The sequence below is a fragment of the Mustela lutreola genome, chromosome 11 (genome assembly GCF_030435805.1).
Source record: "Mustela lutreola isolate mMusLut2 chromosome 11, mMusLut2.pri, whole genome shotgun sequence".
NCBI classification, from domain to species: Eukaryota; Metazoa; Chordata; class Mammalia; order Carnivora; family Mustelidae; genus Mustela; species Mustela lutreola.
Genome location: NC_081300.1, coordinates 27,340,163 through 27,367,907, shown reverse-complemented (window position 1 = coordinate 27,367,907; position 27,745 = coordinate 27,340,163). Strand labels below are relative to the sequence as shown.

At 44.0% G+C, this 27,745-nt stretch overlaps 1 protein-coding gene across 1 annotated transcript in view; it reads right to left on the bottom strand.

Moving 5' to 3' along the window:
• The window catches only part of PSTPIP2 (proline-serine-threonine phosphatase interacting protein 2), a 70,552-nt gene that overhangs the window by 21,707 nt on the left and 21,100 nt on the right, over window positions 1-27,745 (bottom strand). The window contains exons 2-5 of the mRNA XM_059139216.1: window positions 9,908-10,008; window positions 6,570-6,647; window positions 3,415-3,449; window positions 122-228 (exon numbers count right to left, since the gene is read on the bottom strand). Of these exons, the coding sequence (XP_058995199.1) occupies window positions 122-228; window positions 3,415-3,449; window positions 6,570-6,647; window positions 9,908-10,008 (321 nt within the window). The remainder of the gene's footprint in view (window positions 1-121; window positions 229-3,414; window positions 3,450-6,569; window positions 6,648-9,907; window positions 10,009-27,745) is intronic.

Below are 27,745 nucleotides of genomic sequence, written 5' to 3'. Positions count from 1 at the left end.
GGTTGGTTAAAGGAGCATGGCTGCGTGAAGGCAGGAATGAGCCAAGGAGCCTGATGAACAAACAAGCTTGGAGTTTTGTGCCACAAGAGAAGCATCTTCTTCACACATACACAAATCCAACCTTTTTCCGTTGTAGCTTTTGCTTTTCCCTGAATTCTTCCATCTTCCTGGCCTCTTCTCTTAGGGTCTGGGCAAGCTGAATGTGACATTGGGCCACATTGTCTACTTCTGCAAAAAGAATTTAAAAAAAAAAGACAAAACAAAAAACAATACACAAGATCTACATATGTCTGAATTCAAATATACAAAACCGCACAAAACGTATGCACAAAATACTGGAGCAAGGGGTAAAAATAACGTACTTCACTCGGTCACCATTTATTGAGTGCTTCCATGTGCCCAGCCTTGCCTTGGCCATCAAGACCAAAGCTAGGAAATCCTTTAGCTTAGCCTCCTACCACTGGCTGTCACTCATCTAGTGTGTGCCCAGGGCTAGACTGAAAAATAGCCAAGGCCCCAGCTCACAGAGCTTATGTGATAGAAGATATCACAAAACCCACTATGATTTCAAATTCATTACTTATTTCACATTAGATGACTCTAATAGTCTTTCTATCTCTAACATGAGCCTGAGCATTTGTGAGAAAGGTCATACACGAAAATTTTGGCTACCAATAGTTACTTCTAGATAGAAAGATGACTGGTGATTTCTTCCCCTTATTTTCTAAGATCTTTGCAATGAGCATGGCTTATCTTTATAACAACAACAACAACAACAACAACAAAATTCTTATTTTACTTGTTCTAAGAAAACTAATTGAAGCATGGCATTAAAGCTAGAAAGACTGACAGATCTGACCTAAGAAAAAATTTTAAACTTGTGTGTGTCAAAACAACCTTGAACAAGGTTCGAAGATACATAACAAACTGGAAAAACTATTAGTAACTTATATAAAAAAAGTAAATAGCTATATAAAAGAACTTTTATGACTCAAAAGAAATATATACATATATATTCCATTATAAGAAACTACTTAAAGAACATGATTTTTTTTTTAAAGATTGGCTAAATGGCCAATAAACATTTGAAAATGTATTCAGCCTTAAAGCTATTGAAGGAAATGTAAAACTTGAAACCACAGAATATATAATTTTTTGCTTTTAAGTTGGGGAAATTTTTTGAAGTGTGAAAATTCTTCATTTTGGCAAGGATGGGGAAAAATAGCACCTTTGGTGGAGGGAAAAATCAGTACAACCTTTTTGGAGGAAGTCTGGCATTTTGTAAGATCAAAATTTTCTTTCTTTCTTTCTTTCTTTCTTTCTTTTTTTTTTTTTTTTTGAAGATTTCGTTTTTAAGTAATCTCTGTACTCAGTGTGGAGCTTCAACTCACAATCCTGTGAGATCAAAAGTCACATTCTCCACTGACCAAGCTGCCAGATGCCCCTCAGAACTTTCAAATGTGAAAGAATAATGCAGACCTATGTGAATTGAAATGGGAAGATGTTTAGATAATATTCAGAAAAACAAACTGTAGAGAGCTAGGTATAGTATGATCTCATTCATACAAAAACTCATGTGTGTGTGTGTGTGTGTGTGTCTGCAATTTAAGAAAGAGAAGGAGAATTACAAATGCATAGAGAAAGGTCTAGAGAGATAACCTACCAAACTTCTAGCATGATGAAAACATTGATATTTTCAGGGGGACCTCGGTGACTCAGTTAGTTAAGCATCTGACTTTGTCTCAGGTCATAATCTTGGGTCCTGAGGCCCAACGGGCTCCCTGCTCAGCAGAGTCTGCTTGTCCCTCTCCCTCTGCCCCTCCTCCTCCTTCTGCTTTCTCTCTCAAATAAATAAAAATTTAAAAAGATAAAAAAAGAAGAACTGAACAGAAATTTTAGAAATAAAAAACACACTAATGGAGATTAAAAAAAAAAAACTCAATGGACGCGCTTAAGAATGGAAGAGACAGGGGCACCTGGGTGGCTCAGTGGGTTAAAGCCTCTGCCCTCGGCTCAGGTCATGATCCCAGGGTCCTGGGATCGAGCCCTGCATCGGGCTCTCTGCTCAGTAGGGAGCCTGCTTCCCCCACTCTCTCTCTGCCTGCCTCTCTGCCTACTTATGATCTCTGTCAAATAAATAAATAAAATCTTTTAAAAAATTGATATTTTCATTTCAAAGTTGATTTTAAAACATAGGATCTGTCCTCACCTCATAGAATCTGTACCACTGAAACAGTATCATCCTCTTTATTTATATGAATAGACATATTTGTGTATAATTTTCATTGCATAAAAACACCTGGAATCACATTCACCAATAACTGCTTATGGCTAGGAAGTGAAAGTTCAGATGTTCATTATCTTCTCGATAGCTGTCTAACTAGTTAGTTGTTTGCTTGAATTTTTAAGACAAATATATATAAATGTATGTTTTCTTTTAATAAGGAGGAAATAAAACTATTTTGGGGAGAAAAAGAAAATAAGTATGAACAAGTTTATAGGCTTAAGAGACCCAGCCTAGGCTGAAGCTCCCTTGGCCCACATGTTTAGGCTTGTGAGTATCTAAGAAACAAGAAACATAAACAATATTTCCACCTGGAGAAATGTATTTATTAGTGGTTAAAGAGGGAAGAAGACACCTTCTATGGAAAAGTTAGGATGAATATCTATTTAGCTAATATTTACAAACGTCTAGAACCAGTCAACTAGCTACAGAAACACTTTAAGCACATATCACGTCTACAGTGTCATGTTAAAATCGCTAGCTTGGAAGCACCAGGTATTGGGAAGAACAGAAAGCCTTAAAGGCACTTTCTGGGAATTGGCCTGGGGACTATTAGAACTGAAGTGTGGGGCGCCTGGCTGGTCAGTTGGGAGAGAGTACAACTCTTGATCTTGATCCACGACCATGAACTCAAACCCCATGTTGAGAGAAGAGATTACTTTAAGAAAAAAAAGAAGTGGGGACACCTAGGTGGCTCAGTAGGTTAAGCGTCTATCTCCAGGTCAGGTCATGATCCGAGAGTCCCGAGATAAGCCTCCCTGCTCAGTGGGGTGTCTGCTTCTCCCTCTCCCTCTGCCCCTCCTCCCCTGCTGTGTTCTCTCTTTCTCAAATAAATAAATAAATAGAACTGGACAGGACCCCTTAAAGGCCAAAGTGCCAGGGTCTCCCCCTGGATTTCAAGTGTGAGAACCGCTGCTCTAAGGGAGTCAAATGCACATCACGACGCGGTGGTGTGGAGGATGGGTTCTCCTGCTCGTTTCAACTCTGCAGAGCTCCTTCTCACCTTGCGAGCTGCTCTAACTTTTTTTTTCACCCAATATGAGATCGCTGTTCAAATTAAAACCCACTTCTGGGACAGACAGACTCAGCACTTGCCAGGGCCAGCAAACACAGTTTAAAGAATCACTTACGCTGTTTGAAGACCTCCAGGGCCCGCTTCAGGGTGCTAAAAAACAAGCACATATATAGTTTCAGTTCTGGAAACTGGCTGTGCAATTTCATAATGCTACTGCACACTTCTCTCTGCCTGAATCTCACGGCCTTCCAGCTCAACTCTGCCTGTGAGCTTGGAAAGACCACAAAGGATCAAGACTTTGGCCATTCACTTTCCTCTTTCTCACTCTCTCAATCCCAGGCATAAGCTTCTCCACTGTCCACCCGGGTAGAGCAAGATGCCAAAATTCCTTATGCCTCCTTTCCCCCAATGGTATTATAGGAGTTATGGTCCCTTTCTCATAAGAATACCAGTCCTTCTCTAAGGTATGATCATTAGAAATATGGATACAAGCCAGTAAAGGAAGGGTTCACACTCTGGCTCCTGATTGCCCCCTATTTCCATTCATCAAACATGTGCTCCTTGAACATAAACTATGAGCTACATGTTGTGGCAGATGTTAAAGATTCAATGATACAAGACAGCCATGATCCCAGACCTCAGGCTCTAATGGGGGAGACACTAAACACATTGCACTAGTGTTCCATTGCTGAATAACAAATTACCACAAATTTAGCAGCTTAAAACAACAGACATTTATTACCTCACGGTTTTGGTGTGGAAAGACCCTGACTCATTTTTCACACCTTCTCTTGATGTCCCCCCATCCTCTTATAGCCCATGGCTCCTCCACCCAGGGAGACCCCCCTTGCCTGTGTTTTGAGTTTTCCCCCATCCTACACTTCTTAAGTAAACCTCCTTCTGAGGTCACTTGGCCCTGGGAATGTTCTTACTCATGCTGCCTTCATAGAAGCAGATCTCACTGGGCTCAGTCAGGCCCCTCCAAGTAAGAATGGAACTTTGTGAATTCACCAGCCCCCAGCCCCCACAGCATAAGATCATGGATCACTTCCTATATGTATATACGTGTGTAGCAAGTTTTGTTACTTTGCAAAGTAAAAGCCCTTGTCTTTTCCAGCTGACCACATCTTCCAGCTCTTTCGCTTCTGCTGCTCTGTTCACTTATCCCAAAAGAGAGGATTCTTCTTTCTCCATGCCTTTTCTCACACAAATATTCCCAATTATTACAAAGACATCAAGCAGAAAAAATAACTGCACATTCTCCGTTCACTTTCTCCAACTTATGATACGATTTTTCAAGTAACACAATGAACTAGAAAGAATCCCATCAGACAAATGTGCCAGCAGTCCAGAAGGACGAATGAGCTTCACGAAGCACAGACTTTCTACTGGCATTACTGAGATATGCAGAGGGACATGGCAGCACGTACAACCAGAAGTCTTTCTCGATGGGGAATCATGGAGCTGAAACCCAGCTTTACTCATAAATTGTTCAGGGTGTAAAATTTTTCTCCCACATGAAGGGCCATTAAGAGAGCAGTCCAAATAGCTCTTCCATTTGTCATTAACATTGTTGCCTCATATCATCACTTAATTGCTATTTCCCTTGCTCAGGGGATGATGACAATCCAGAGACAGAATCGGAACCTTGGGGATGGTGGCCCAGCCATGTCATCTCCATTATTCCCTAGGGTTCTTCATTGTGGGAAGAGAAAATATCCTACCACCCTTTACGTAAGCACTTTGGCCTTAAACCCTAATGCAGCTCCTTAGAGACCCGAGTCTCCGTGTGGTCCAGGAGAGGGAAAAATCCAACTAGTCCATGCAGAAGCAGAGTCTCGCGCTCTTATCCAGGGCCCCTTCCTAAAGATCATCCTGGAGGTACCAGAGACAGAAGTCACCTAAACAACCTTCCATGTCAACCGTGGAGACACCATTGCCAGGAATCATTCTCCATTGCATCTTTCTCTCCGAGCTACGCTCTTAGAAGGAACACTGACTGGCTTTTGTCACAGAGCACAGAGAACAATGCAGAGGCTCTCTAGGAATCTGCTAAGTTAGAGGTCAAATGTGTATGAATATAATAAATATCATTTTGGATCAGGGCGCCTGGGTGGCTCAGTTTGTTAAGCGTCTGACTCCTGGTTTTGGCTCAGGGCCTCATCTCAGGGTCCTGGAATCGAGCCCCGCACCGGGCTCTCTGCTCAGCAAGGAGTCTGCCTGAGATTCTCTCTCTGCCTCTTCCCCCAATGCTCGTTCTCTCACTTCCTCTCTCTCAAATAAATACTTAAATATTTTTTAAAAATATATATCAATTTGGGTTAGACTCCTTCTGCTAAATATTGAAGAGCTCGATAAATATCAATGCAGGAGTCCATATGACTGCCCATGAAGCCACCAGCCCTGTAGATGAGAGGCAGTGTGTCCTAAAGCCATATCTGTATTCAGAGAATAACAGAAAAGTAAATCGTCATACAGAAACCTCCCATCGGGGTGCCTGGGTGGCTCAGTTGGTTAAGCCTCTGCCTCCGGCTCAGGTCATGATCTCAGGGTCCTGGGATCGAGCCCCGCATCGGGCTCTCTGCTCAGCAGAAAGCCTGCTTCCACCCCCTCTCTCTGCCTGCCTCTCTGCCTACTTGTGATCTCTCTCTCTGTCAAATAAATAAATAAAATATTAAAAAAAAAAAAAAGAGGTGCGCCTGGGTGGCTCAGTGGGTTAAGCCTCTGCTTTCGGCTCAGGTCATGATCTTAGGATCCTGGGATGGAGCCCTGCATCGGGCCCTCTGCTCAGCAGTGAGCCTGCTTCCCTTCCTCTCTCTCTGCCTACTTGTGATCTCTGTCTGTCAAGTAAATAAATAAAATCTTAAAAAAAAAAAAAAAGATACCTCCTATCAGTGGTGAGAGCCATAAAATGGCACAAAGACCATCTCTCACAGTTGTCATAAACAGCATGTGTGTATGTGCCTAAGCCCCTCTATTAAACATCTAGTATAAAATTAATATAATCCTCTCTATGAAACAGTATACATAGAAAAAGACTTCAAATTAAATCTAGAAGGTTTTACTAATGGGTCATGGCTTCATAGTTCATTTGAGCCTTCTTTCTATTTTTCTGTATTTTTTACAACTGGAAATAAGGGGGAGGGAAACAATTATAAACTATTTTCACCCAACACATGTCACCCCATGGGCCAGCTCTGTCTGCTGAAGTGATGGGGGCTCCCAGTAGTACTGGTTGACCAGGAACCCAGAACGAAGCGTGGCACCTACTTGATCTCCGACTGTCCACATGGTTTCTTCCTGGAGAGGTTGAGAAGGTCTTTGCCATACTTCTCTTCAATTGATGCCCTGAGGGGAATAGGAGAGGGCTCTGAGTCCTTCTTGGGGTTGATTCTTAGTTAAAACACAAGGCACGCCCCTCGAGGGCAAAACTGCACCTCTGACGGGAGAAGCTCAGATATAAACCAGTCTCTAAAAGGCAGAACTCCCTCTACCCGACCAGAAGAACTATGAGAAGACCAGTAGCCTTCATCTCTAAGTCACCAGCATGGACATCACAGCAAAACCAGACACAGCCTCCTGACCAGCACAGGCTAGGACATTACAGACTAACTATTTAAAACTATGACCCAAGGATTTATTTACCAAAAATTGATTTTTATTTATATTTATATATATATACTTAAGTGGAATACGATATTTCCACCAAATGCTGCACTCCTGAGGCTCACCCCCCCTCCCATGTTCTCGAAGAGTATCCCTTTAACCATCCTATAGAGTTCCTCATCCATAGTCAATTCAAAGACATAGCTAAACTGCAGCAATGAGAGGGCAATTTCAGAATACAGGCTCTGCAGTTGGCAGGTCTCACAAGAACAATTGATTGTTACTTGGTGCAGCAGGGTCTTTCTAATGTGCCAAATATCCCCATTCCCCATCCATTATGGTGTCCCAGGGACCAGAGCAGGTACACTGAACCAGATTCCGGGACCCGACTTTCCTAGGTTTGAAACCAGATCTATCCTTTCTTCGTTGTGTGACCTTTGACAAGCTACATAACCTCTCTGAGCCTCAGTTTCTTCTGCTGTAAAATAAGGATGATAAAACTCACCACACAGGGTTAGTAGGAGAATGAATGAGATAATGTATGCAAAATATATGGTAGTTTATATGTGTATTGGCAAGCCTTCATTAAGTGGCAGCTAGTAACATAGTCTCATTTAATTGCCCCTAGCTACTGGCTGCAGGGTGATGATCCTCATTTTTATATCCATTTCCTGCTCATATCAGGAGCTTGGTATATAAGCTGGCCCCATCCTGGGTTCTATGGGTGAGAGAGTCCAAAGACAAGAGGTACAAGGGACAAAATAAGTTCATTTCCTTGTCAACCAGTGGAAGACCTCAGCCTGGAATGTTCTATAGAATGCTTCCTAAAAGGAAGAAAGAGGTAAGGGAGGTGGAAGAGGGGATAATGTTCGGGGGAGAAGAAGAGAAGGTGGGGGGAATTTGACCTGGACTTTGAAGGATGGGGACAACTCACTTAGGCATCAGGGAGAAGGGAGGACATCCAGGTGGGAAATACCGGAGTAAACATGTACGGGCAGAGACCTCCAAAGCATACTAATCAACTCTGGCCGGCACAGAGAGAGTGGCTGTACTGAGTGAGAATGTATGAAACAGAAAGAAAAGGACGGGAAAGAACAGTTCTGCGCAAGGAACAAGCACATCCTCCCGGAAGGTCACCTGCCCTTCTGCCCAGAGCTGATGAGTCATAAACACACGATCTCTGTGTGTGAGGCCTCTGGAGCTGCCACTTTGTAAGTTCCCATGGTAAGTTAATTACCCAACTTCATTTGAAAAGCTACTCTTCTGGGGCGCCTGGGTGGTTCAGCTGGTTAAGCACTGACTCTTGGTTTCGTCTCAGGTCATGATCTCAGCGTCCTGGGATGGATCCCTGAATCAGGCCCCCTGCCCAGCGGGGGGTCTGCTCTCCCTCTTCCCCTTCCCCCTGCTTGTGCACCATGCTCTCTCCCTCATGCACATTCTCTCTCAAATAAATAAATAAAATCTTTAAAAAAAATTCTCTCTTTCTTTCTCTTGCCTTCACCAACTTGTGCATTCTCTCACGCTCTCTTAAAAAAAAAAATAACTAAAGAATAAAATAATAGGGCAGTGATATTTGTAAAACTTTTGTTTTATGCATGTGTGTACTAGGTGGCAATGTAAAAATTTTTTTATTATTTCTTTCTTCTTTAAAAAACTTTATTTTTTTCTTTTTATTTTATTTCTTCTGAGGGTTTCATTTAAAAAAACAGGTGGACATCCCTGATTTCCATCACCATCCCCATTGTGTCCGGGATCTCTTGGGTGGTCCAGCCTGGGCAACAGAAGCTTCGGTCAGTAGCCAATGCCTCCTCATGGCTGTATGGCAAGGCTAGTTCCTTCCCAAGAAAATGTATAAAAGCCCTTCCTGGAGGAGGAGCTAAAAATCAAGGGACATTCTGCAATCTGTGTATCTTATAGTTGTGAAACACCTGTTTGCTGCTACCTTGTCAGAGGTATGCTGGACAAAGGTAGAAGCCCACCTCCTGTGCCCATCAGGAGAAAGGAACACTGTATGTTGGTGTCACCACTGTCAACCAGCTTGGGTAGAAGAGGGAGGCTGGTCCCTCAAAGGAGCGGTACGTAGCCAGCTCCCTGGAGCCCGAGGGTTGGTGGACCTCTCTCCACCCAACCCTCCAGCCAGTTCTCCAGTTCCCTGGGGACCTTCAAGGGGGCAGACAACCATAGAAATGTGATGTTATCCCATTTTCTCTTGAGAAGAAAATAGAAACACTTAATGGAAAAACACGTTGACATCTGGATCTCCAAGTTATAAACCTCTTATTCAGTGTGACACAAATAAGATCTGTTCACTAGTTTGGGTCCCAGCAACGACCCCAATCTTGGGCCAAAAATCCCTCCTAGGTGCTCCTTCATTCAGAATCACTGGGAAACTGAGTATTCTGCTGGGATAAGATTTTCCACAAAACTAACTGGCCCCATTAAATATGGAACTTTTTTTTAAAAAAGTCCTATCCATTAAAAAAAAGAAAAGGAAAGGAAAAGTCCTCTAAACTGCCATGGACCACCCTGAACACCAAGCCCCTCGCCCGCCAGGATGCTGCAACCTGCCGCCATCTTTCTCACTGCTCTGTGTCCCTACCAGCCCACCCCAGCCTCTGAATCAGCTAAGCCTTGCTCTTCTCCCACAGACACGAGGGTACTCCTCCACCTATGAAATCCACACCGCCCTCTGAAGGCCCCGAAAGGTCCTCTCTGTCCCGCCTGGACTGACCAGTCTTTCACAATCTCCCTCTCCCAGGAGGTTTTTAGTGCCACCCCTATCACTTCACTTCGCATTTTATGATATTTTGTGCGCTGCTTCATTCCTAAATCTCCTTTGTCATGGATTTCTAAGAGCTCTAGGAGAGAAATAACCATTTACTTCTTGGGGACCATCCCATAAGCTACAGCAGAGGGCCTGTGGACCCCCAAAGACAAAGTGTAAATGATTCCTTTGAATGGGTTTTGTCTCCCCTCCGTCTTCGAGGAAGAAGAGCAGGTACCTCTCTTTCAGGAAGTCTTCAAACTCTTTGCAGTTCTTGCGGCCATTGTTGAGGTGCTGGATGAGGCAGTCGTAGCCCACGGTGCTGAGGATATCCGTGCTCTGGTGATAAACAACATGGCGTCAGAGCAGGGACCCTGAGGACGGCGTCCCCAGGCCTAAAGAGCGCACGGGGCCAAGCGCAGGGGGAAGCCGGCAGTGGGAAGTTTCAACGCACTTCACCTCCAAGACAGATATGACCAAAGAGGACGAAATAGAAGACGTAAGCGTGTTTGTAGCTATGGGAGAACTGTCAGCTGAATGGGATGCTCACTGGCATGGCCTTCCGTGTCCCCACGCCCAACGTGTCTGTTGTGGATCTGACCTGCCGCCTGGAGAAAGCTGCCAAATATGATGACATCAAGAAGGTGGTGAAGCAGGCATCAGAGGGCCCCCTTAAGGGCATCCTGGGGTATACTGAGGACCAGGTTGTCTCCTGCGACTTCAACAGTGACACCCACTCCTCTACCTTCGATGCTGGGGCTGGCATTGCTCTCAATGACCACTTTGTCAAGCTCATTTCCTGGTATGACAATGAATTTGGCTACAGCAACCGGGTGGTGGACCTTATGGTCCACATGGCCTCCAAGGAATAAGAGCCCCCTGAACCACCAGCCCCAGCCAGAGCAAGAGGAAGAAAGAGGCCCTCAGCTGCTGGGGAATCCCTGCCCCAACTTATCCCCTAAAACACTGAGAATCTCCCAACCTCCACTGTTTCCATCCCAGACACCCTGAAGAAGGGGAGGGGCTTGGGGAGCCCTACCTTGTCATGTACCATCAATAAAGTATACTGTACCCAGCCAAAAAAAAAAAAACGTTAGGAAGGGGAAGGGCCACGAAGCAGGAAGTGATGGGACAGAGAGATCACAAGGAAGAGAGGGCTGGCCGGGCTCTGTCCCTCTCTGCACTCCCACCCAGAACTGGGACCAGGGCTACACAGTCTTCCCTTTGTCCTTAAACTTGTCACGGAGCTTGACACGGATGTCCCTTCCCACAAACAATAAGCCTGGTGTGTCGGGCGGGGGTTGAGGGTATCCCTGCAAAGGGCAAGCAGCTCGGAGCCAGGAGCCAGGCCCCAGGAGCTGAGAGGGGGTCCACTGCCCACTGGGAAACATGAAGGGAACCAGCAGGATCCATCACAGGGTCACCGGCTGGCCCCAGCTGGTGATGGGTGATTGGAGGGAGAGGAATTTTTTTTTTTTCATTTTAAATTAGCAATTTATACCTATTTGATTCTACTGTGCACTGGGAGGTTGGAGGAAGCTACCTTAGTCCCCAAAGCAGCAGCCCCAAAGGCAGTACATTTTTAAAATCAAAGTCCCTCAGCCCCTCCAACCAACCAGTCAGGGACTCAAGAATATCCCCTGAAGTGTCCCCTAATGAGGCTGCTTCCCTGGCTGCTACCTCCACATGCATACAACAAGCTACCTGATTCAGGCTCCAAGTCCTTAGAGAGGTTAGTTGGCTGCCACTGGGTGTGCCCTGAGGAGCTCTGAACTCACCCACCCCTTGCCCAGCCCAGGTGACCACCCCTTCCCAGGCCCAGTCAGCAGAAGGGGGTACCACTCTGCCATTGGTGGTGACTGGAGGACTCCTGAAGACACCACTCTACACAGTCCCAGGCACCAGAGAAGCAGAATTTCTCTCTTCCATTTGCTGTCATTTACACTGGATCCCTTGAAGATAGGGTCCCAGAGAGATCCAGTAGGACCCAGGCTTGAGGCTGATTTTAACATGGCATTCAGAAACCTCACTGGGCATAACTCACGCTGCATTTTTAAAGATGGGTTATTGGGCACATGGGTGGCTCAGTCATTAAGCGTCTGACTTTGGCTCAGGTCATGATCCCAGGGTCTTGGGATAGAGCCCTGCACTGGTCTCCCTGCTCAGCAGGGAGCCTGCTTCTCCCTCTGCCTCTACCTGTAGTTCTGCCTACTTGTGCTCTCTATCTCTCTGTCAGATAAATAAATAAAATCTTTTTTAAAATAAATAAATAAATGAAATAAAGATGGGTTATTATCAGAATAGTCAATTTTCCACATATAATTAAACCTAAGTAAGAAATGCCTTTAATTCTATGAATTCCGGCTGTTGTTTCAGCACAGATTTAGGCCTCGAGAAGCCTAAGGAAATGGCCTCTCCAAAGCTTCAGTCCTCCCACCATCCCTCCATACATACTTCTCTCTCAGCCGGGTAGGCATCTTATGATTTCCCACAATGCAGCGTTCCGTGGCAACTCTAAGACAATGTTTACATTATCTCCTCCTGAATCCAAATCCAGTCCCTCAGCCCCCAAGTTCTCTGGAAGCCCCCTCTGAGTAGCCCTGACGCCCCCTCCCCTGGGCTCTCAGAGCGCCGAGCATCTGAATTTGCTGCTCGGTATCCACCACATGAAGAACCTTGCTGCCCCAATTCTTTGGCAAGTTCCCTGCAGCTTCTCCCTAGTCTGGGGCACCCCTCCACACACACACCACCAAACCCTCTAGCTTCATATGATGCACACCTAAGGTCTACAATAAATTCTGTAGGGAAGAAACACCTCTTGTGTTCCAGCCAGGTGCATCTGAGGATGAGGATGAAAATGGACTCCGGAGTGAATGAGTGAATGAATGGTTACACAGGGCCATGGTCAATGGTAGTTTGTAGATGGAAGTGCTTTGCCTTTCCCAGAGAAAAGCCCTTGGGTTCCCTGTGTTATGATATTCATTTGAAAAATGTAGTTCCCTTTTTCTTAATGAAAGGTTCAGATACTCTTGGACCAGGCAGGAAGGATGGGAGCTAGACTAGGGTTTCATGGAAACAAACCAGGTCATTCGGCCTCCTGGCTCTCAGCCTTAAGAAAAACAGAACTGCTGCTTCAGAGCAATGACTGGGATACAGAGGTGACCAAGAATGGAAATCCCCAAGGATCTAGAGGGCCAAGTAGGCTACAAGACTGCATGAGCACAAAACTGGCATCACAGGTCTGCCATCAGAAGTCATAGCCCCATAAACTCAGTATCCTCAGCTTGGTAAACTGAGCCCCCAACACAGTATCCCTGACTTCTCTCCCTGAACTTTTCCCATACTGGGTCTCTTCCCCTGACCTCCAAATGAACAGTTAATGTTTCTACCCCAGGACTTTTACACATGCTCCCCCTGCCCCATTGGTGGGAATGGCATTTCCTCCTCTTCACTTAAGTCTCTCCTCTGCTTCAGAGCCAGTTCAAATTCCATTTCCTCTCTGGAGTCTTCCTCAAGTAATTCCCACTATAGTCTTCTCTTCCTCTTCTGAATTCCCGGAGTGTTTAATGCCCATTCCTCTATTTGGCTCTTATTCTATATTATTTTATGTCATTAGTCAACATCTTTTTAAAAACTAGCTAATTTCTTAAAAGATTTCTGGATCACACCCAACTTTTATCTCCCAAAGCAACTTCCACGTTAACGGTGCTTGAGAAAAGTCTGTTAACTGTATGCCAACTATGGACAAGATAAGGTTCCAAAGTCCTCATTAGAGTTCTTGCCATCAAGGATCCTGTTGTTCATTTAGGGAGTCAGTAAAAGACACATAAAACAAACGTGCATGCACAAGGAAAATTAGAGGCTAAAACAATATACGAGACTATAAAGAGAAAATATATAATGAATGAGATAGAGAAGAAAAATTAGGCTTGGGTCATCAGCAAAGAGAAAAAATGAGTCTTTTAGAATGACTGGGATTCACACAAGAAATCAGATAATATTTCAAACCAACTGATAATGAAGAAAATGATACATCAACATTTGTGAGATGCAGCAAAATAGGGCTTAATGGGAAACTTAGAGCTTTATTTCTTTTTTAAGATTTATTTACTTATTTATTTATTTGACAGAGAGAGAGAGAGATCACAAGTAGGCAGAAAGGCAGGCAGAGAGAGAGAGAGGGAAGCAGGCTCCCCGCTGAGCAGAGAGCCCGATGCAGGACTCGATCCCAGGACTCTGAGATCATGACCTGAGCCGAAGGCAGCGGCTCAACCCACTGAGCCACCCAGGTGCCCATCTTAGAGCTTTAAATGCTTAAAGAGCAAAGAAGTTTTTAAAAGTAATGATCTGGGGCATCTGGGTGGCTGAGTGGTTAAGGCCTCTGCCTTCAGCTCAGGTCATGATCCCAGGGTCCTGGGATTGAGCCCCACATCAGGCTCTCTGCTCAGCAGGAAACCTGCTTCCCCCTCTCTCTCTCTGCCTGCCTCTCTGCCTACTTGTGATCTCTGTCTGTCAAATAAATAAATTAAATCTTAAAAAATAAATAAATAAAAGTAATGATCTAAGCCTTCACTTAATGGAAGTAGGAAAAAAGAATGAATGAATCTATAGTAAGTAGAAGGAAGGAAATAAAAATAGTGGAACACAAATAAAATAAAAAATAAAAATAGTAGAACACAATGACACAGAAATGGACAAATAAATTGTTTATGAAAAATTGTTTACCTTCACCTGGAAATTCAAATTAAAGTCACAGTAATATCTACTTCATGCCCATGCCCACTAAAATAGCTAAAACTGAAAAGTCAACAATGAATGTAGGCAGGAATGCTGAACTATGAGACCTCTCACACCTTGTTGATGGGAACGTAAAAATGGTACATTTTTAAAAGTAGCAAATTCTCAAAAAGATAAATATATACATACCCCATGACCCAAAGTCCCACCCATTTCGCATTTACCCAAGCGAAATGAAAACATATGTCCACAAAAAGACTTGCACGAGAATCGTCGTAGGAGTGTTAGACCCAATAACCCCAAACTGGAAACAACCCAAATGTCTAACAACTGATGAATGGCAAACAATGTGTGTCAAGTCTATACAATGGGATAATACTCAGTGATAGAAAGACAGAACTACTGACCCATAAAACCACCTGGATGGATCGCAAGGTCATGCCAGTGAAAGATGCGACACAAGTATTTACTGTGTAATGTTACTCACAGGACATTCTAGGAGAGGCACTACTAGGACATATTTCTTGGTAAAAGAGATAACAGTGATTGCCTGAGCCAGGGGAGAAAATGGGGCTGGAATGGGAAGGGGCCCTCCAAGAATTTCCTGGAACAATGGAAAACCATACATCCAAGTGACCCACATTCCTATCAAGATCATTCCATAGAGAAGTGTGGGCTGTACAGGTATAGGCAGTTTCTGAAACTCACTGACCTACGCATTTTTTATCTTATGTAAATTATGCCTCAATAAAATTAAAAGGTAAAAAAAAACTGCATTAGGATTCAGAGGGAGAATGGGCAGGAGGAAATCAGTAGAAGGGGTAGAGGCAGCTCAGCCTTAGATGTGGACCTGGCGTAGGAGTCCTGGGTGAGGCAGGGAGAAGAAAAAGAAGGGAGAGTGAATCTAAGCACCCAACAAACCTCCCCAAGTCCCAGAACTCGAGGTTTCATGATACTCAAATCACAGACAGGTAAACAGCATTCAAGTTTCAGTCAATGGGTTAGTACTTGAACCACAAAGACATTTCTATTTCCTTAAGACAAAAAATTTGTCCAATCCAGCAGTGAGCTCACGGGTGCCACATCAGCAGACATGTGAACCAAAGAATAGTACTAACAGTCTCGTGAGCACGGCAGCAGGCAGTCTGGACCAGGGGGGCTCTGGGTTCCCGAAGGAGGATGTGTCTGTGGGCTGCCTGGTGGAGGGTGACTCTACTGCCCACCAGCTCCCCACCCCAGATCTAACACTCAGGTCTGATTCCGCTCACTTGGTCCAGGCACATCCAGGTCTCCTTCCTGCCCAGAGCTGAGCCCCCAGCTTCAGAGGCCTCTGAGAATTTGTTTCCAGACTCCTTTCCCACCATGGGGCCTATGGGCAGAAGGTATAAAGGCAGAGGGGAAGCAAAGAGTACCTGTGGCCTCTCAAGCTGCCATCCAGGTTACAGGCACTGCGGCCAGGGTGTCCCCATGGCTGTCCCCACGTCTGGTTCTGTGCTGCGTCTCTCTCTCTCATGGTGTCTCCTACACACAATTTCTCTACACAGGGGCTCCAAGGCCGCCCTATGCCAGAATCCTCCCAGCAGACCCTCAGGTCCCACCTAGACCTCCAGGTTCTGAGCTTGGGGCATCTCCATTTTTATGCATTCCTTCCAAGTGACTTTCTGCCACTGGAGAACTGCGGCCACAGACATGATGAAAGATGAGAGAAGATCGGGGATCCTGCGCAGAGGAGCTGAGCACGGAGGAAAGCAGGATGCAGGAAACTAGAGAACACGGCAGATGTGGGAGGCAGGAGAACCACGGCCGGAAACGGGCATGGAAAAGAGAGCAGGGGAAGACTCCACGGTTCCAGCTTCATTTTGAAACCTCTTTTTTATTTTATTTTTTTATTTTTTTTATTTCTTTGACAGAAACAGATCACAAGTAGGCAGAGAGGCAGGCAGAGAGAGAGAAGGAAGCAGGCTCCCCGCTGAGCAGAGAGCCCGATGCAGGACTCGATCCCAGGACCCTGAGATCATGACCGGAGCTGAAGGCAGAGGCTTTAACCCACTAAGCCACCCAGGTGCCCATTTTGAAACCTCTTTGAGTAAAAAACCGTGAATCAGTGCTGATGCCTCTAGGAGGGTGTGGGGCCACTGACCGTGCCGTTCAGTACAAAGGCTGCATTTGTCTACCACCTGGGCATGTGACACAGCCGCCGGCCACACTTTGCATTATTGATCCACCGCACGTTCCATAAACACAGCGAGGTGAGAGCTATTTCCATGTTTCACAGCTGGAGAAAATAGGGCGCTAAGAAGTGATGGTCTCCTGATCACTGTCTCCAACGACAATGAAAGATTTTAACCCTTAACCGACAATATTATCCAAATCTCTGTCATTCATGAAGAGCTATACAGCAACAGTAGACATGGAATACAGACCAAGGCATTCTTGTTACCCCCTAGGCTCTCCGCCTGGACCTTCCTACTTACTTTCCTGTCTCTTATACCCAAAGAGGTAAAACCAGATGATTCAAACTCACCTTATCAGCAAATGTGGATTAATTATTATTAATTAATATTAAAAATGAGGTCCAATATACATTGCATGCTTGCTGTATTCCAAAGAGCATACTGATTATCATGCATGGAATGTCCTGTATAATCCTTGTAACAGCCCTGTGACACGGGTATCATTCTTATCTTCATTTACAGGACAAGAAACTGAGGATCAAAGTCTATATTCGTAAACCACTCAACCACACAGCTTCTCTTCCTGGAGGACAAGGAGCATAGCTAATTTTCTGTCAGTCCACTTCCCAGCAAGTCTAAAGATTTTATTTTTAAGTAATCTCTACACCCAATGTGGGGCTCCAACTTAAAACAGATCCAGAGGCTGAGCCAGCCAGGCGCCCCGCCCCCACCTAGCAATTCTCCGTGGGCACACCCAGGCTTTCACGCCACACTTGGGTTTGAGTCCAAATTCTACTGCACCAGCTGTGTGACCTTGGGCTGAGCGCTTAGTCTCCATTCGTGTGAATTTACAAGGCTGTAAAATTGGGGAGTATTGTAAGGCTCAAACGACATACCGTGCCTTGACTTTGTCAAGTGCTTCATAAACTAAAGGAATGAAGGGAGACACATTCAAGACCAGGCCACGGGAATAAAAAGCATATGGATTCAGACCTGTGTGAACTTTTTCCTTGAAAGTGGACCACAGTGAAATAAATGTAGCTATTCAAAAATAACTATGTCATCATCAGAGGAAGCAGCTGGGAAGGTGTCAGAGGCTATAGAAACTGCTGTTTTCAGCCATGTGTTCCTAAAACCCAAAGTCAGAATCCTGTCATGGTTGTGTCGTTAAGCCCTCTCGTAAGCCATCACAGGGGACGGTGAGGCAAGAATGAACCCCACCCCAGTTCCCACGCCGGCTGTGCTCTGCAAGCCCACAGCAGGTCTCCCTCACTCCCTCCAACCTTCCGTCACACATGCCCAGCTCCATCTGGCCTGGATCCATTTTCACATGTAGAAATGTCCCTCCTGTCAGGTCATTAGGTCAATTAAAAAGGCAATCCACTCAACTGAAAATACATTTGAACGTAACTGTGCGATACCAAACCTCTGCATCAGAAATTTAAAGAAAAAAAAAAAATGATAAGATGGGGACCAAAATGTTCAAAGCAGTTCTCTTCTGCGGCGCTTGGGTGGTTCAGTCAGTTAAACATCCAACTCTTGGTTTTGGCCCAGGTCATAACATCAGGACTGTGGGACAGAGCCCCACATCAGGCTCTGCACTCAGCAGGGTGTCTGCTTGAGAGTCTCTCTCTACTCTCCCTTTTCCCCTTCCCCCTCTCTTTTTCTTAAATAAATAAATAAAATCTTGGGCTTTTTTTTTTTTTTTTTGAGGCCTTTTGTTTCTCTCTCATGTGTTTGCTGGCCCCACTAAAATAACAAATGATCCACAACCACAGTGGAAAAGTAGGGCCCAAAGAGGAAGCTGGAGATTTGTAGGAATTTCTGTTATATAAAAAGCTAATGGGCTCGATGGACAGAGGACAGAAGCCAGTATTCCCACCCACGCAAAACAGAAGTTCCACAAACTTTCCCAGCAAAGCCCTAGAAACCCTCAAGCTCAAATTGGCAAAGGCTGGACCTGAAGCAACTGTGGAAAATCGGCAGGGTATGTGAAGGCCATGGGCACCCGGCCAGTGCCCCGCCCTGCTCTCAGGGCAGGCAGAGCAGCTGATGCTGACTCTCACTCCAAAGCCATCATTGGCAAGGACTCTGCCAGCCAGCAGCCTCCTAGCAAGGACATGGAGTCCAGAACAGCAACAGCTGACCGACCCTAGGCACTATCGGAGTAGGTGAATGAAAATAGCCCAGAAAATGTCAAAGAGATATGTAATGAGTAAGGACTTACCTACCATATAAAAACAGTATAAAGTAAGAAAAGTTTTAAAAGTGTGGTATATGACATGCAGAGCTGATACTCAGGTAAATAAAATACAAACAACAGTCCAGAAATGGTTTCATGTGCACAGAGGATTTAACATATGATAAAGGAAGCATTTGAAACCAGAAAGCAAAGGATGGCTTATTCAATAAATGTTATTGTGACAATGACTGTCTTTTTTCCAAAAAACTAAATATAGAGCCCTTCCTAACATCATACTCTAAAATAAATATCTGATTAAGTGAAGGTCTAGGCATGGAAATCATACATATATAAGAAGGATATATAGAATATATATTTTTTAAAATATTGAGGTAAGAGATTTTTCTAGACCACAAACTTAGAGCATTAAAAAAAAAAAAAAGGTGAAATTAGCCTATTCTGAAAATACAGTTTAGCAAAATGGACCCCATTTGGGACAGAAAGTTTAAACAGGCTGATTTCCATAGAAGAAACAGAAACCAAGGAGCAGAGAAAAGCAACAGAACTGGATTTTTCATAGTAGAATGGAATTCCATTCTCAAATCCTCAGGGGAAAAAACTATTCCTAAGGTCCAAAATTGATTGGAAATAAAAGAAAATGTCCTCATTCACCTTGTAAAGCAAATATAACACAGTATTTAAACTTAATGGCGTACAGAAAAGGAAGTTACAGATCAATATAACTTATAAATATTAATCAAAATGTTCTAAATAAAATATTAGCAAGATCAGGGGCGCCTGGGTGGCTCAGTTGGTTGAGCATCCAATTCTTGGTTTTGGCTCAGGTCAAGGTCTCAAGGTCGCGGGATCAGGCCCCTGTCCCTGGGCTCTGTGCTCAGCAGGGAGTCTGCTTGAGATTCTCTCTCTCCCTCTGCCTCACCCCTTCCCCCCCCACGGTCTCTCACTCTCTCATAAATAAATAAATCTTTATAAAATATTAGCAAAAATAATCCAATGCCACATTCAGAAGAGAATGTAACATGACTAAGTGGGATTTATTCCAAGAATGCAAAATTGGTTTAATATTAGGAAATGTATTAACCTAATAAAACATTGTAATAAATCTAAACAGAAAAATTAGGATTTTCTCCCTACGTGCCTATGGTGGCTAAATAGACTCCAAAGATTCCTACGTCTTAATCCCTGGATTCTATGAACTTTATCTTATACAGAAAACAAGTCTTTGTTGGTATGATTACATTAGGACTATTGAAATAGGGACATTATTTGGGTGGGTCCTAAATGTAATCACAGATGTTCTTATGAGAAGGAGTAGAGGGAGATTTGACACCAGGGAGGAAAAGCCATGTGACCACAGAGGCAAGACTGGGGTGATGTGTCACAGGCCAAGAAATGCCATCAGCCACCAGAGGCTGGGAAGGAAAAGGAACAGATTTTTCCCTACAACATCCCGAGGGAGTACCGCCTTGCTGACACCTGGATTTCACCTCAGTGATGCTGATTTTGGACTTCTGGCCTCCAGAACTGGGAATGAAAGCATCCCTACTAGCAGATGATATGATACACATGGAAAGTTGTTCTTTGCTCCTGGATAGGATGACTCACTGTCCTAAAAATGTCAGTTCTGAGTTAATTTATAATTGTAATGCAATCCCAATGAAAATACCAACAAGTTTTTTCTTATGTGGTTAAACAAAGTTCATATGGAAATCATAAAACTGTAGAGGTGACCAGGAAAATACGGAGCAAGGAAAGTTCTGAAGGAAAGCCTGCCCTACCAGACATTTGGACATAGTATAAAGCCCCCATAATTAACACACTGTGAGGCCGGGGCAGAAATAGTCAAATAGACCAGCACAACAGAATATAAGGTCCAGAAATAGATGCAAGTACACATGGAAATTTAATATATGATAAAGGTTGCATCTCACATCACTTGGGCAAAAATGGACTTTTTCATAAGTGGTGCTGGAACAACTGTTAGACATGTAGGAAATGATAAAAATAGATTCAAGCCCCATACCGTACACAACTATAAATTCAAGATGGATCAGAGGTCTCAAGGTAAAAAAAGAAAAAGAGAGAGGGGGGGGCGCCTGGGTGGCTCAGTGGGTTAAGCCTCTGCTTTCGGCTCAGGTCATGATCCCAGGGTCCTGGGATCGAGCCCCGCATCGGGCTCTCTGCTCAGCAGGGAGCCTGCTTCCTCCTCTCTCTCTGCCTGCTTCTCTGCACTCTGCCTACTTGTGATCTCTGTCTGTCAAATAAATAAATAAAATCTTTAAAAAAAAAAAAAAAAAGAGAAAGAGAGAGAGACCTGCAAGTACTAGAAGTAAACATTTATGGGGCACCTGGTTGGCTCAGTTGGCTAAGTGCCTACCTTTGGCCCATGTCATGAAACCAGGATCCTGGTATCGAGCCCCACATCAGGCTCCCTGATCAGAGGGGTGTGTGCTTCTCCCTCTGACTGCTGCTCCCCCTGCCTGTGCTCTCTCTCTCTGTCAAACAAATAAATAAAATCTTAAAAAAAGAAAAAAGGAGTAAACATTCCAAAAGTTTTTCTAACTGTGACTTAAAATCCAAGTACACTAGGACACCTGGGTGGCTAAGTCAGTTAAGTGTCTGCCACAGCTCAGGTCATGATCCCAGGGTCCTCAGACTGAGTCCCACATCAGGTTCCTTGACCAGCAGGAAATCTGCTTCTCCCTCTGCCTGCTGTTCGCTCAATATCTCTCTCTCTTCTCTGACAAATAAATACATAAAATCCTTTTTAAAAAAATCCAAGTGCACTGAAAGAAAAAAATTCATACATCAGGCCACCTAAAAATAAACTTCATACCAAAAAAATAATAATAGACAACATTAAAAGGACAAAGTAAGGGGAAATAGTTACAATAAAATCGCAGCTGAAGGGCTATTATCTCTGACATAAAAATAATTATTTAAAATTGATGGAAAAGGATAGGGTGCCTGGATGGTTCAGTCAGTGAAGTGTCTGACTCTTGGCTTCAGCCCAGGTCACGATCTCAGGGTCATGGGACAGAACCCTGCGTGGGGCTTCACACTCAGTGCAGAGTCTGCTTGAGGTCCTCTCTCCCTCCCCCTCTGCTCCTCCCTCTTGAGTGCTTTTTCTCTCTAAAATAAACAAATAGGGGCGCCTGGGTGGCTCAGTGGGTTAAGCCGCTGCCTTCAGCTCAGGTCATGATCTCAGGGTCCTGGGATCGAGCCCCGCATCAGGCTCTCTGCTCAGCAGGAAGCCTGCTTCCTCCTCTCTCTCTCTCTGCCTGCCTCTCTGCCTACTTGTGATCTCTCTCTGTCAAATAAATAAATAAAATCTTAAATAAAATAAAATAAAATAAAATAAACAAATAAACCTTTTAAAAGAAAGGAAAATAAAATAAAAGGAAAGGAAAAGGAACCAAACAATGGGCAAGAAATATAAAACAGATGATTTACTCTGTGTGTACGTGTTCCTTAAATATCTAGAAAAATGTACAACCTCAGCTATTGAAAAGAGAAAGGCAAATGAAAACAACCTCACCCATCAGAATGGCAAAATTAGGGGTGCTTAGGTGGCTTAGTCATTAAGTGTCTGCCTTCAGCTCAGGTCATGATCCCAGGGTCCTGGGACTGAGCCCCGCATGGAGCTCCCTGCTCACCGGGGAGCCTGCCTCTCCCTCTCCCACTTCCCCTTCTTGTATCCCCTCTCTTGGTCAAATGAATAAATAAAATCTTAAGAAAAAAAAAAAAGAATGGCAATATTAACAAGCAGGAAACACATTTAGGTGACAAGCCTGTGAAAACAGCCACTGGTAAGAACAAAAATCGGTTTAAACTCTAAAAGAGGGAATTCAGCAATATCTAACCAAACTATGTGTGTGTTGACCTTTTAATCCAGTTATCCCACTTCTAGGAATTCACCCTCAAGTTACACCTCCAACAAAAACAAAGCACATATGCACAGGTTATTCACTGACGTGCTGTCTGAAATGACAAAATTCTATAAACAGCCTAAATGTTCACCCACAGGAGAGTGGCTGATAAACCGTGGTACATTCACACAATCGAGTTCTTTGTACCTATAATAAAGAATGAGAACCACGGCACCTGGGTGGCTCAGTAGGTTAAGTGTCTACCTTCAGCTCAGGTCATGATCCCGGGGTCCTGGAATTGAGTCCCACATGGACCCCACATCAAGCCCTGCCTCGGGCTCCCTGCTCAGTGGGGAGTCTGCTTCTCCTTCTCCCTCTGCCCTCTCCCTCCGCTCGTGCTCTCTTTCTCTCACTCATTCTCTCTCTCAAATAAATAAAATCTCTAAAAAAAAGAGAGAGAGAGAAATATCACTAGGAACTGATACAGGTTGGCTCCCAGTGTATATTTTTTATAGCAACGAAAGCAAAGGACAAGAGTGGAGCTGGCTTATTAAGATAGCATTTCTGTTAACCCTCACACAAGGGACTCACGGTTTCTGATGGTTTCAAGGGAACCACCGTTCTGATTTTCTGGAATAAACCTGTCATGAACATGCCCCAAACAGGGGTGCCTAAGTGACTCAGTTGTTTAAAAGTCTACCTTTGGCTCAGGTCATGATCCCAGGGTAGTGGGATCGAGTCCCACATCCAGCTCTCGGCTCAGCGGGGCGTCTATTTCTCTCTCTGCCTGCCACTCTCCCTGCTTGTGGTTGCTCACTCTCTCTCTCTCTCTCTGTCAAATAAATAAATAAAATCCAAAAAATAAAAATTAAAAATAAAACAATAACACACATTTCCAGATTCTGTGGTCATTCTGCCTTTTGCATTAAGAAAAGGAAACTAGAAAATATATTTTATCTGGTCATTTGTACAAAAAGAAACACAGAAAACATAAACCAGAAATTAATGAAATTTGTCACTTACAAGGGGTAAGAGGGACCAGAGTGGACAAGAGAGGAGTGGATTGGGGTAGAAGGAGTGGGGACGGTGATGCTTCTCTGGGCACCCCTTTTTCATTTGTTTTTAACTTTCAAAAGTTGTTAACATAACATAAGAATAAGGGAGAAACCTCTACAGGGGAACACAAAGAGAAAGAAACAAACCTAACCTTGTTTGAATGAATAAAATCACCACACTGAAGGAGAGGGAGGTACAACCAACCCAAATAACTTTTGTACACCCTATTCTGACAATGCACTCTCAGCCCAAGGCCAAAAGAAGGAGACACATTAAACTCTAGCTTGCTTTCCGCTGTGGTATTGGTTAGCAATTCTGAAACTACTTTCTAGTGTCTTCGGTCCTAAGCAAATGAGTAAATACACTATGAATAATGGGAGCCTATATCCCTTAGGTAAGGGAACAGGAACACAGTAGACAGAATTGGTTCACCCCAGTGAGGACCAGTTCTGCATACCTCTTCCCAGCTCCTGGCTCAGGAAAGTCACATTGGTGGTTTGAAACTGGTCTTGGAGGGAGTTCTTACACCACAGAAATTGGCAAATGCTGCAAAGCAACATTTTTATCCACTGGATAAAATACAGCAAGTGGGGGAATGGAATTGGAGGTATCAGTATGCATACGTATGTTTCCTCACTCTGTTGAGAGAGCCTAGAAACAAGCAATTCCACAGGTAGCAATGAGCACACCCAGAACACAGATACTGGTTTCTCAGTCCTATTCTCTACTAAAAGGAGCCAAGGCTCTTTGGAGAAATGGAAGATTCCAGGACTGGGGCAGAGAAATTAGCCAATAAACCTATAACATCCATGTCCCAGAAAGCAAGGAGTGTTCAAAGAATGATGGGAATATATCCAAAGGACACAAGATCTAGGACACACAATCTGGTTTAGAGAGGCTCCTTGCTATCCAAATCTAGAAAAATTGCAGCATCAAGGTAAATCATGATTATAGCATATTTATAATCCATTGAATAAAATAAGAATCCATGTGTGCATACTAATGTGGTGGGAGCTCTCTCATTGTATAGATGGAATCCGAAAATCACCATACAAAGACTTGGACATGAATGTTCATAGCAGCTTTAGTTCTAGTCTTTATTTTTTTTAAAGAGTTTATTTATTTATTTGACAGAGAGAGGCACAGCGAGAGAGGGAACACAAGTAGGGGGAGTGGGAGAGGGAAAGCAGGCTTCCCACTGAGCAGGGAGTCCAATGCCGGGCTTGATCCCAGGATGCTGGGATCACGACCTGAGCCAAAGGAAGATGCTTAACGACTGAGCCAGCCAGGTGCCCTAGTTTTAGTCTTTAGCTGACAACTGTAAACAACTCAAATATCCATCAACAGATCAAAGGATAAACACACTGTGACATGTCCATAAAGCGCAATATAACAAAGCTGAACATATAAAAAAACTTCACATTTTACTACAGATTAATTTCTATTATGTGCCGTGAGACCAAGACTTTGTGAAAGACAGTTCTCCCTCTAAATTTGACATCGAAGGCATAAGATTTAGGAGATATTAATGTTCAGAAAGTTGACTGAGGTTCAATTATTACCTATCTAACCTTCAACGTGATCCAAATCTCTCTCTCCCTCCTACCTTCTCCCTATCCCCTCCCCCCTCCCCACATACACCCTCCGAGACAGGAGAAATTTGATTTACAAATCCACTGGGAGAGAAAAATCTTAAGAACTGAAGGTGGGTGTTTTAATCCACAAGGAACACTAGATCATCCCCAAGGCCCTGCTAATGTTATTGCTCACACTTTTCCAGTTCCTAAAAACAAGCTGAAGTTCTATAGTTTAACCTTGAGGGGGCATGACTGCCTATAACACAGGATAAAATCCGTGGAGCATCAGTCTATTTTAGCATGTGTGCTGCCGAAGCCAGTACAAATCAGTGTCTTGAAATTCAGACTCAAAAGTCCTCCTCCTGGTGCATGGTGTGCCCGAGACACAGCATGGGCCTAGAGAGAACGAGCACCAGGAAGTGGTTCTGACTAAAACTGGAAGTCAGTCCCCAGACTGAGGAGCAAGGGAACAAGAGAGTGGTTCTCCAAACCCTGCTGTCCAGCCAGGAAAGCCAGCCAGATCAAACACCCCAAGGACTACCACAACTGTCAAAGCAAATAACAAAACTGGGCCAGGAATCCAAAGTAGGTCAAGCCCAGGGAAATGTCCAAAGTCACTGCCCTGGCTGACTTGTAGTTCCTCTTGCTCTACATGCGTGGGAAGTTTGAGCCCAATCCATAAAAATTCCCACCAGCCTCCGACCCCCTTCATGTCACATCCGCACTGAAATACCATGTTGAAGGCCTTTAATTTCTATCAATTATCCCTCTGGTGCACCCACTAGGCAAACCAGATTCTCAAAGGAGAAGAAATCTCCAAGCCTTGGGACAATATGTAACTGTGAAAACTCATGAACGCCCCACCCCTGCAGAAGTAATGTCTGGGAGGCACTTCCACAGCTGCTAACTGGGAAACCCCAAATGAACGCCTTATCCCATATTCCAATAACCCCATATTCGATCAACTGGATTTTTTTCATGACAATTGAGCAGAAGCCGAGAATTTTCAAATTAATACAACATATGTAATGACAATAACTTTTCTAAGGTAGAACCTGACCTCCGCACATTCATTCCTCCTCCATAACTTCCATCCTCTCTGTCTCGATTTCTGAAACCCCAGTGCCTAAATCGGAAGAATCCTCACAAAATTTCCCTTATGTTCTCTGGATTTGGATTCACCAAGGCAAAAGCGGGTTTATAATTTCTAACACATTTCAACCCAAAAATGAATCAGGGTTAGTTATCAATTGATCAGAAAGTGAAACTGGGGGTTCCTGGGTGGCTCAGTCAGTTAAGCATTTGATTCTTGATTTTGGCTCAGGTCATGATCTCAGGGTCCTGGAAGCAAATTACACATTGAACTCTGTGCTAGGCAGGGAATCTGCTGAAGGACACTCTCACCTTCTCCCTTTGCCCCTCCCCCAACTTGCTCATTCTCTCTCTCTAAAAAAAAACAAATAAAATTTTTTAAGTGGAATTGAGCAGAATATCCCCATGTCCTAAACATTCAAGGTAATCAAAGAGTCTATTGACTTTTCCACAGTATTCTAGCCTTGGAGCACTACTGAATTAGAGAACACCTTAGAGCTCAACCATATATCTCTTTTCCATCCTTTTACAAATGAAGGCACGCAGGCCGAGGTTGCAACTTAACTGGCCATTATATTCTTTTTTTTCTTTTTTTTTAGAAGTTTCCTTTTTTTTTAAGATTTTTTTTTAATTTATTTATTTGACAGACAGAGATCACAAGTAGGCAGAGAGGCAGGCAGAGAGAGAGGAAGAGAAGCAGGCTCCCTGCTGAGCAGAGAGCCGGACTCTGACTCCGGGCTTGATCCCAGGACCCTGGGATCATGACCCAAGCCGAAGGCAGAGGCTTTAACCCACTGAGCCACCCAGGCGCCCCTGGTCATTATATTCTTAACATGAATAGAAATACATACTGCAAAAAGTGTTACTCAACCAACAATAGTCAAATATATGCAACACTCACCAAATGTGCTCCTCAAGATGACTAACGTTGGTTCTAAGGAATAAGACCAAGTAATATATATATATTTTTCTTTTTTCAGAAATTACTGGGACGCCTGGGTGGCTCAGTTGGTTAGGCAGCTGCCTTCGGCTCAGGTCATGATCCCAGCGTCCTGGGGTCGAGTCCCATATCGGGCTCCTTGCTCCGCAGGGAGCCTGCTTCTCCGTCTGACTCTGCCTTCCACTCTGTCTGCCTGTGCTCGCTCTCTCGCTCGCTCTCTCTGACAAATAAATAAAATCTTTAAAAAAAAAAAAAAAAAAAAAAAAAAAAAAGAAATTACTCATCCTTTGGGTTTCAGTGATTCAGCCTTCCCTGACCCCTGAAATATCTGACTCTTGGTCCCACTTGCTTCTAGCGACACCGTAAAACTGATGACAATTTGTGTTGTCTTTGAAGAGCTTTTTTTCAAAGTTTTTAGTGAGATTTAG